The sequence below is a fragment of the Orycteropus afer genome, unplaced genomic scaffold (genome assembly GCF_000298275.1).
Source record: "Orycteropus afer afer isolate SDZICR_OR568_19922 unplaced genomic scaffold, OryAfe1.0 scaffold00033, whole genome shotgun sequence".
NCBI lineage: Eukaryota > Metazoa > Chordata > Mammalia > Tubulidentata > Orycteropodidae > Orycteropus > Orycteropus afer.
The window spans coordinates 13,488,415-13,499,616 of record NW_006921620.1 but is presented as its reverse complement, the minus strand read 5'-3'; the positions used below and the strand labels follow the sequence as shown (position 1 = coordinate 13,499,616).

At 41.7% G+C, this 11,202-nt stretch overlaps 1 protein-coding gene across 1 annotated transcript in view; it reads left to right on the top strand.

The window, feature by feature from the left end:
* The first annotated feature begins 4,057 nt into the window (after positions 1 to 4,057).
* The window catches only part of PLPPR5 (phospholipid phosphatase related 5), a 171,673-nt gene continuing 164,528 nt past the window's right edge, over positions 4,058 to 11,202 (top strand). The window contains exon 1 of the mRNA XM_042780303.1: positions 4,058 to 4,294. Within this exon, the coding sequence (XP_042636237.1) occupies positions 4,058 to 4,294 (237 nt within the window). The remainder of the gene's footprint in view (positions 4,295 to 11,202) is intronic.

The following is an 11,202-nucleotide window of genomic DNA, read 5'->3' as shown; positions in this document are numbered from 1 at the left end:
TTTATAAGGAAATGAAGTGAAAAAAATACACAATAAGCATGTTTTAGGGGTCAGGTACTTTATAGATTCTCATATAATCTTCAAAATAATCCCAGAGGTAAGAAAAATCAGCTCATTTTGGCCCTGAAGAAGATCATGCTCAGGAAGGTAAAATAACCAGCCCAAGGGTACATAGCTCATGTTCTTTCATATACCCTGCAACGCACCTATGAATAACCAATGTGCTCAAGTATTCACGGAAGGCAATTTAATATTGGTGTCCTTATAATGTACGTTAACATTCAGTATTTACTTTGAATTTCAGCATTGGATGGTTAGTCAATGAAAAATCAGTCAGCAATGCTATTTGACCATCTAATAGGGACAAATGATGTGTATGTTGAGAATTCTGAGGGAAAATAATATCTTATTACTGAGATTGGATAACATCTGAAGGAGAAGATAGGACATGCACAAATCTATAGGAAAAAAAAAATGTATGCCCCTACAGAAATACGGGTATACCCAGAAGCATTTTGTGAGCAATATAATGAGAAGGAAGTAATTGCTGATGGATATTGGAATGACCTGGGTTACTTAAGGTAGATTAGATAACTTATGTCTCTAAACTTAGATTTTGTAGAAAGATAATGCTGTATAGGTGTTTATTATGTGTCATACATAATAAATTATTATTTAATCTTCATATTAACCCTGTAAAGTAGGTACTAGTATTATCTCTATTTTACTGGTGATGAAACTAAGGCAAAAAGAGTTCAAGCAGCTTGCCCAGATTTTCAGAGCTGGTAAATAGTAGAGGTGAGATCTGAAATATCAGTACTAGTTGCTGATGAATGGACGCCAACTCATGGCAAGCCTATGTGTGTCAGAGTAAAACTATGTTTTACAGGATTTTTCAATTGTTCTTTTTTGAGAAGTAGATCACCAGGCCTTTCTTCCAAGGTGCCTTTGGGAGGACTCAAACCTCCAGCCTTTTGGCTACCATTTTTGGCGTTTTAACCATTTGCACCACTCAGGGACTCTTGGAATTTGAGTTGTTATTAAGTGGCATTCAGTCAGCTACAACTCATGGCGACCCTATGTACAACAGGACAAAACACTGTGCAGTGCTGCGCCAGCCTCACAATTCTTGCTATACCTGAGCCCATCATTGCAGCCACTGTGGTGATCCATCTCATTGAGGGCCTTCCCCTTTTTGGTTGCCTCTCCACTTTACCAAGCATGATATCCTTCTCCAGGGAATGGTCTCTTCTGACAACCTGACCAAAGTAGGTGAGATGAAGTCTGGCCATTGTTGCTTCTAAGGAGCATTCCGGCTGCACTTCTTCCAGGACAGATTTATTTGTTCGTCTGGTAGTCCATTGTATTTTCGGTATTCTTCACCAACACCACAATTCAAAGACATCAACTCTTCATTCATGTTCCCTATTCATTTTCCAGGTTTCACATGTATATGAGGTGTTTGAAAATACCATGGCTTGGGTTAGACACATATTAGTCCTCAAAGTGATATCTTTGTTTCTTAATATTTTGAAGAGGTCTTTTGCAGGAGATTTTCCCAGTGAAATATGATGTCTGGTTTCCTGACTGCTACTTCCATCAGTGTTGATTGTGGATTCATGTAAAATGAAGTCTTCGACAAATTCAATTTTTCTCCATTTATTTTGATGTTGCTTATTGGTCCAGTTGTAAAGATTTTCACTTTCTTTATTTCAAGGTATAATCCATACTGAAGACTGTAGTCCCTGATCTTCACCAGTAAGTGCTTCAAGTCCTCTTCACTTTCAGCAAGCAAGTTGTGTTATCTGCGTATTGCAAGTTGTTAATGAGTCTTCCTTCAATCCTGATGCTGCCTTCTTCCTCAAATAGTCCAGCTTTTGAGAAAATAATTCGAGAAGTTAGTATTTGAACTAAGGCAGTCTAAACTCCCATTAGTTTGAATAAATCACATACATTAGACTCTCTTTAATTCAAAGTTACCCTTAAAACTTAACACTATTCTTCCAAAACTTTTATTAAGTAGGATGTTATGTTTGTGTGTGGAGGAGAGGTTCCTATTTAGAACCAGAAAACCAAACCCACTGCCATCAAGTAGATTCTAATTCATAGTGACCATATAGGACAGAGAACTGTCCCATAGAATTACCAAGGCTGTCAATCTTTAGGGAAGCAGACTGCCTCCTCTTTCTCCCATAGAGCAGCTGGTTGGTTCGAACTGCTGACTTTTTGCTTAGCAGCCAAACTCTTTAACCACTGAGCCACCAGAGCTCACTTTAGAACCAGAAGAGCAGTCTAAATACTCTTACAATCTTAGATTTACTGAATGAAGCCTTGACATGTAACTCATCAGTAGTCACATTTTCATAAAATGGCAAGCAACTCTTGTCAATTTAGGAACAGTTTACTCCTGCTGCAAAATTGTTTGTAATGTACATTGTTCAGTGCTGCCTTTCCAGTAACCTATAAGTAATTAGCTGTTGAGTGATGTTTGTAATAATAATGTGTGTTCTACATTAAAGAAATCCATACAGCTATTACTATTTCATTCCCAAAGTACCAATCATCTGCCAACTTTAAATGGTCCTTGTAGCCTAACAATGTTGTTTTTCTTGATGATAAACTCTCATCACTAAAAATCATCAAGCTCCAATTCTTTAAAATAAGTTATCATTCTAGACACCTGCTAAAGTAATTCTGTGGTTTCATGAGAAGGGCAGGGCTCTATTATATTTTCTCCCATTGCCTCATATATACATGCTTCTTCACCGGTTCACTGGAGTAGAGGCTGTGAGCAGTGTCAGGCTTCCTGGAAGACCCCTGAGAGTCAGCTGCTTAAGATGGTGCTTAAGCAGGGACCCAGAAGGATCAAAGAAGGGCACTTTACATATATGCAGATCTATAGCTACATACATACTCATGCACACATGTGTATACCCATGTATGGGTGCATTCTTTATGCATATGGTGCGAGCCCGCGTTGGTCTCTCACTCATTTCACCCGACCCTATGGAATCTCAGCAGTTCTTTGCAAATGAGGTAATAGCGAGATGAGGCAAATAGCTCTCTTCCCTTCCCCGGTTGGCTGGCACCTCAAAGTCCCGGGATCTGCAATGTTTCCTCTCACAAGCAGCTAATAAAGGGGACTGAGAAGATGAGCAAGAGGAGAATAAATACACGATGCATAAAAAATGATGCTTCAGGAGCTAATGAGCAATGACTTCTGTGTTTGTACATACAAAGCACTAGGAAGCAGGAGGAGAGGCATAGAAACCTCTAGTCTAAAACCCTTTGAGATTATGTTTCTAATCGAGCCTAGAAACCACCTCTTGGCTGTATTCTGTGGGTTTGTGGAGTCCCGGAGACCGCCGACCGCCGACTGAATGCACCCGCTGTAACTCGCCGCGCAGCATGGAGCACTCTGCGTTTGGAGGGGTTTGCGCTCCGAAGACGCGTCCACGCAACCATTTTCCCAGGCGTTGTGCGGGTTTCTGAAACAGCCTAGCTGCTGCCTCGGAAGCGAGTTTCTAGAAGCTCCATCTCTACTGCTTTCCCTCCCCCTTTTCTTTCCTCCCTCTTTTTATTTATTTCTTTAATTATACCCCCACGAAGAGCATCTCTAGCTTCATAGAGTCGGTCTTCCAAGGGGTACAAGTGCCACCGTCCAGGCTGTTGCCGCCCGCCCGCCGACGCCCCCTCCTCCCGGCAGACCTGGGGGCTTGACCTCACGCTGCTGCATCGCGAACGGTCTCGTGCCGGGGCGCCACAGCTGCTGCTGGTCGCCCGGGACTCCCCGCCCTTCCGCGCGACCCCGCGCCGGGGCAGGCGGCGCTTGCAGCGGACAGGGGGAGGGGAGGGGCGCTGGGACTCCTCCGGGGGTAGCCGCCTCCTCCGCAGCCTTCCGCACCTCGAAACCGGGACCTGCCTCCGTTTCTTCCTCCAGCGGCTCCATCCCGCCTCCCGCCACCCCCGCTGCCTCTCCCCCGGTGGCTGCCTTGGCGGAGCCGGGAGGGGGCCCGCCGCGTCCGCTGCCCGCTTCGGCCCGGCCCGGGAGGCGTGCATGCCCCGGCTGCCCGCGGCGCTCACCAGCAGCATGCTCTATTTCCAGATGGTGATTATGGCAGGGACGGTGATGCTGGCGTACTACTTCGAGTACACGGACACGTTCACCGTGAACGTGCAAGGCTTCTTCTGCCACGACAGCGCCTACCGCAAGCCCTACCCCGGCCCGGAGGACAGCAGCGCCGTGCCCCCTGTGCTCCTGTACTCGCTGGCAGCCGGGGTCCCCGTGCTCGTGGTAAGCCCCAGGGCGCGAGCTTTCTCCTCCCTCCCTTCTTCCCGTCCCTTGCTTTTGGGGTTGGGGCAGCGTTTAGGATCAGGTGCGGCAGCCTTTGCCTTCTAAGTTCCTGCAAGTTGTTGGCAGTCCTTTCCCCAGAGGACATTCATCTAGGACGCATGAAGTGTGGGTGGGAAGGAAGCCCCCCATCTCTCCCATACGCCTCCCCCGCACCCCCTCCGGTGGCTGCAGTGTTGGGTGATAGGGAGGGGGATGGGAGGGGAGGGGGTTATAAGGAGGTGATGGGTAGTGGTCGGGGCTAGAAGGAAGTAAGACGTTGGGATGAGTCTTCATCCACTGTGGCCTTCCTTCGCTGGCCGCTCCCCTTAGGACTGGAAGATGAGACACCAGGAGAGCTCTGCCAGAAGGAGACGGGATTCGTTTCTGGGGTGTGGAAGGGACTCCTGTTTCCAGAGTCGGGGTGCATATTCCTATTTTACCACCGATTTCCCTTTCAAGATGAGGGTGCAAATGGGACCAAATTGACCTGGGAACAAATACCCAAAGGAGAATATGAGAATTTCTAAGTGAAGAAGACCACAGCAGTGCTTTGCTGAAAAGCAAGGCCAGTATTTAAATTACAAGAGCACTTCACTTAAAGACAGCTGTACTCCCTGGACAGCTTAAATCCTTTTCTCTTAAAGCCTGGTTGAGAATGCCTTTTGAATTTATGGACTCGTTCTCTCTCTCTCTCTCTCTCTCTCTCTTTGTGTGTGTGTGTGTGTGGTGACTACACTGACACGTAATAATTTACCTATGTGAATATGGTGCAAAGTAATTGAAGGAGAATTGGAGGTGTTTCTTTACATTATGATTTCTTTGACAAAGTATTGGAACTTCTCTGCCTGTGGTCCTCTGTCTCTCTGTTTAACAGGTGAAAAATATAAAATTAGGTAATGAGAGGAAAGAGAAAATAAAGTTTTATTTCCAGTGGCTGAATGTGCAAAGTCTAATAATGAATGTTAAGAACATCTGTTGTATCCATTAGGTTTGGACACTTGTCTTTTCTTAGATTTTAGGGGAAATGATTTAATAAAATACAGCGTAATGAAGTGTCTAACACACACACACACACTGGGATTCCATAAACAAACCAAGGAACTTCTTGGTAACTTCAAAGTAACTTTATCACATGTACTGTGGTAACCAAACCAAACCCAATGCCATTGAGTGGATTCCAACTCATAGTGTGAGCCTATAGGAGGAGAGTAGAACTGCCCATGGGGTTTCCAAGACTGTAAATCTTTAGGAACGCACACTGCCTCATCTTCTCCCATGGAGCTGCTGGTGGGCTCAAACCACCGATTTTTGGTTATCAGCTGAGTGCTTTACTTTAACTACTGTGCCACCAGAACTCCTTCATACTGATACCAAAAAAAAAAAAAAAAAAAACCTGAATGCCATCAAGTCAATTCCAACTTGTAGCGACCCCTCCTTGTGTTTCTGAGGTGATATGTCTACTGAAGTACATTGCCCAACTTTCCATGGAGTAGCTGGTGGGTTTGAACTGCCAGCCTTCTGGTTAGCAGTCAAATGTCTTAGGCACTATGCCAACAGAGCTTCTTCATACTGATAGTTGACTTCAAATTCAGCTTCAGCATAATTTGAAATGTGTTATACTTTGTAATAGAATACATTTTTTTTCCTGTATATTGTAATTCACTAAAATGTGTCAGAAACCTCAAATCCAGCTCCTTGTGTGTGTTCTCTCACCTCCACTTGAAAAGCTAGCAAAGGAAAAACAAAACAAAACAAAACATTGGTCCCTTTCTTAGGGTCCTTCTTTCAGAATTGCTCAAGATTTTTCGAGGGTATTAAAAAAAAAGAAACAAACCTGTCACTTTCAGGTCATTGGTTCGGTTATAGCCACAATCAATAGTGTCTGTAACTCAACACTTGGTAATTAATATTCTTTGTTTTATTTAAATGAGATAGCAATTTTTTTTTTGTTGTTTTTAATCCTAACTACCCATCCATGGTGCTAGGTGCCAGGAAGAGAAAAGAACACATTGGCCCAAAGATGTTAATTATTCTCTATTTAGGGCTGAGAGGTACCTAGAAGGGGAAAAAGGAAATAGCCATTGTTGAGTGTGTACTCTGTTAGGCACTGATGGATAATTGCTGACAGTGGCCATTGAGCTGAGTTAGACTCAATGGTAACCCATATCTATAGAATAGAACTGCTCCATAGGTTTTTTTTTAATTATTATTATTTGGTTGTTTGTTTCTTCCTTCTTTTTCTTTTCCCAAATTTTATTTATTTTGTTATGGTTGAGAATATGCACAGCAAAACATATACCAATTCAACAGTTGCTACCTTTAGTGTATAATGTTAAATTCATTGGCATTGTTTAGTTATTCCCATTGTGCAGCATTCTCACCCTTCTTTTCTGAGTTATTCTCCTAGGGTTTTTAAGGTTGTCAACTTCCAAAATCAGATTGCCAGGCCTGTCTTCCGAGGTACCTCTGGGTGGGTTTGAACCACCAACCTTTGGTTTGTAGTCATGTGTTTAACTGTTTGCATCACCCGGGGACTACTTAAGTCATAGTCTCGTACATTTCTCGCAGCCAACTTTCCCAGAGATATTATCTCCAATTAAGGTTTGAGAAAACTGAGGTTGGGATAATAAATTTAAAATATCTGAAAGCTGTAATGGTGGGTGTGATATTTGTATGCCCATGGAACTGATACCAAATGCGCTGCTATTTCCAAAGGTCCAAAGATCATGTTTTCTGAAGGAAGACCAGAGATGGCTGATGGGCAGGCTTGGAGGATTTTAAAAAAGAAAATTCAACCTTGCTTTGACTTTCATTTCTTTTACGTACAAAAGAAAGCAATTGAGAGTGAGTCTGAGGAAAAGGAAATACTGAGTTTTGGAAAATAGCTGTGCTGCTGACTTTTGTTTCCCCTTCTGCTCATAGAGTAGTACACTCTGTTACCATACAAGGAATTAGAAGCAATAATGGCAGCTCTGCCCCTCCATTCCTCTCAAGAAAACCTAGGATAGTCCCTTTGACATAAATATGATATTAATGATATTAATGTTAATAGCATCCATCATTTATGGCACTATTACTTTTTGGTGTGGATACTGTAATAGGCTTTCTACAAACACATCTCTCACCACATTCTATGCTTGCACCCCTGTGGTGGCTGCAGTGTTGGATGACTGTAGGAGGATGGGACGGAAGTGGGGCTGTCGGAGGTGATGGGTGGTAGTCAGGGCCAAGAAGGTTTGCTGTGAGAAATATATGAGACCAGGAGTCCCTGAGTGGTGCAAATGGTTAAGTACTAGACAAAAGGTTATTGGTTCAAATTAAAACCAATATGTCTTTTGAATATTATCATGGTTATATAGTATTGGCTTGGGGCCTAGGTTTTGGGTTTCATAGATTTGGATTCAAATCCAAAGTACATGCTGATGCAAAATTCAGAACTCTTTACTTGCTTTGTAACCTTTAACAATTTAACGAAACTCATTAAGCCTCAGTTTCCAAATCACAGGATTTTGACTATTGCATTAGATATAATATGCAAATGCCATCCTTAGCCCATAGTTGGTACTTTATAAGAGTTTGCTATATACTGTAACATCATTGGAGTTCCTGGGTGGTGAAAATGGTTAAAATGCTTGGCTGCTAACCAGAACATTGGAAGTTTGGAAGTATACCCAGAGGTGCCTTGAAAGAAAGACCTGGCAATCTACTTGTGAAAAAAAAAATTAGGCCTTGAGTCAGATTATAAAGGCATATTCAGAAATAAACCATGGTCCCTAATCCTAAGGAGTTTACAAGTTAATTTTGGAAATTAGAAACACCAAAGATTATAATAGACACCAAAATCTGAAAGCTCATGTGTGTGTGCGTGTGTGTGTGCATGTGTGTTCTTTTTGCTGCCATCAAGTTGGCTCTGATTCATGGTGACCTCATGCATAACAGAGCAACACATTGTCTGATCCTGGGCCATCTTCATGACTGTTGATATGCTTGGGTTCATTGTTGCAGCCACTGTGTATTTTGAGTGCTTTCCAATCTTTGGGGCTTATCTTTCAGCACTATATAGGACAGTACTCTGTTGTGACCCATGAAGTATTCAGAAGTAGATCACTAGGCCTTTCTTTCTAGTCTTTCTTAGTCGGAAAGCTATATTGAAACCTATCCACCATGAATGACCATGCTGATAAATGAAATAATAATGGCATAGCTTTCAACATCATAGCAACACTCAAGCCACTACAGTAGGACAAACTGATGGATGGAGAGTGGATATGTGTGTGTATATATCTAAAGAACTCTAGTGGTTGGGAAGAGGAGAAGATCATTTCTCTTTGGATGTGTGAGGAAAGAAGTCATGAAGGAGATAGTGGCATTTGAGAGATGCTTTGAAGGAGAGGCTGAAGTGGAATTCATGTCAGAACATCCCAGAAGCAGCTGCATGAACCACTCTGAGGAGGGAGAAAATGCAAACTCTGCTCTTGAAATAATGACTAGCTTGAATTGTTTCTAAGAATGGTGTGGGGGGAACATGGATATGACTGAAGACAAGTCTGGAATGCCAGCGATTATTATTCATTTGTTAGAGATTGAGTGGAGACATAGTATGATTGGTGGTGTTCTAAATCATTATTCTAGCAGTAATGTGTAAGGTTCTTATGTACACAACATATATAAAAATTACATATATATATATAAATTTTATATATAAATTTTAAATTTTTATACCCAATTCTGCTTTATGTTTTTAATATTATCTTAGTTGTGCTTTTAGAAAAAACATGTAATTTAGGCTATTTACATAAATTATCATTTATAATCTCTGAACACAGGCACTGTTCAATTTGATCTGTATTGCATTTGTCAAAGTGCCACCTACAGCATGTAGTTTAATTAGTCATAATTGATTTTGATTGTTTAAAAGAACTGGTGAATACAATAGTTTCTGGTCCCTAAATTGGGTACAATGGTCACTAGCAGCATCGTTCCTTCGATCTCTGAGCAACACAGATGATTTGAAGAAAATCCAGCTAGATCATCCATCTCCATAGAGCCAGAACCAAGGGAAAAAAAAAAAAAAATCCAGCACCAATACAGCAAGGCAGGTCCCTACATCTCTGTTTCTTTATGTCTAAATCCCCAAGAAACTCTCTGGACTCTGAGACTCAGATTCAAAAGACACTGCTACTGCTGTTATGGTGGGTAATGGCAGAGAGGAATCTTGTATCTAGAGTCCTGTCATAGAGGACCAAAGGGCTTACAGCTTTCCCATAGGCCTCTTTTGCACAAAACCTTGCTTTGGATAATTCTCCTCTCTATAGCCCCCAGACATAGTCCTGTGGTATGGTGCAGGAGAAAAAGCACAGACATTGACGTCAGACAAATCTGGGTTCTTATTCTGGTTTCTCTCACATACTGGTTGTGTGACTTTGGGCAAAATGTTCTTTAGAAACTGGAAATAAAAAACTGACCACTTGAGACACAGCCTATGTAAAGGTTAAGGTTACAGACTTTGGAATTAGACTGTTTAGATTAGAATTAGAAGCCCAGTTCTGCTACTCTCCAGTTGTGTGCACTTGATCCAGTTAGTCTCTCTGTGCCTTAGTTTATTAGATTGTAAAATGAAGATAATATGTGTCCTTGTCTCATAGGGTAAGAAGCTCTGGTGGTGTAGTGCCTAAGGCATTTGACTGCTAACTAGAAGGTTGGCAGTTCAAACCCACCAGCCACTCTGCAGAAGGAAGACTAGGCAATCTACGTCCATGAAGATTTACCACCTTGGAAACCCAAATGGGGTCACTATGAGTCAGAATCAACTCGATGGCAGTGAGGTTTTTTTTTTTTTTTTTGTGGTCTCAGGGTTGTTATGATTGTGAAATAGGCTAACATATGTAAGTATTAGACTATTGTCCAGATACACATATGTTTAAAAAAAAAAAAAACTCACTGCCATTGAGTTATTTCTGACTCATAGCCCTCCTTGGGTTTCTGAGGCTGTATCTATGGAAGTAGATTGTCCAGTCTTCCTTCCAAGGAGTGGCTGGTGGGTTTGAACTGCCAGCCTTCTGATTAGCAGTCAAATGCCTTAGACGCTATGCCACCAGAGCTCCTGTGTTACCTAATATTATCCCTCCCAAGGTGGTGGTATTAATTAAGATAATCTGTTTGAAATATTTATCCAAATCCCTTTGTTAATGAATCCCAAGACTAATACATTATTGGAGGTGAACAGAACCATAGAGGCAACCTAGTTCAATCTCCTCACCCACAGAATTGGAGAGTCTGAACAGTAAGAAAAATAAAATTCAGTCAGAACTCTGTCCTTAGAGTCAAGTCAATGATTACTTCCTTAGGTTCTCTTCCATTTCTTCAACTGCACCACCATTGGCTAATATTTGTTGGTTCACTTAGTACATTGCTTCATTTCATCCTTGCCATGGTACTACTTTCTTTAATCATAGGCACCATGATTAAAACCATTTTGTAAAATGAGAAATAGGAAGTTTACTCAAATTATTGTATGTCAGACTTATATTAAATTATTCAAATCCCTTAATATAATTAATGTTCACAATAAACTTATGATGGAGCTTTGGGCATTAAGAACTTGATGACACATCTGGAGTCCCACAGTGATAGGGGCAAAGTTGCCAAAGTCTCTGTGTTAAATCTTTTGGTTGTACAGCTCCATCCTAACACTCTAAACTACTCTTTAAAGATTTTCAGTCATAATGATTCAGTACTAGTAGAGTCAAAATTCTCTCAAACCTTTTACCTTTGATTTCAATATGTCTAGTTTTGTTCATAAGGTTTTCCCTGGCCAATTCTTTCAGAAGTGGACGGCCTCTTCCTTCTTCCTAGTCTGTCTCAGTCTA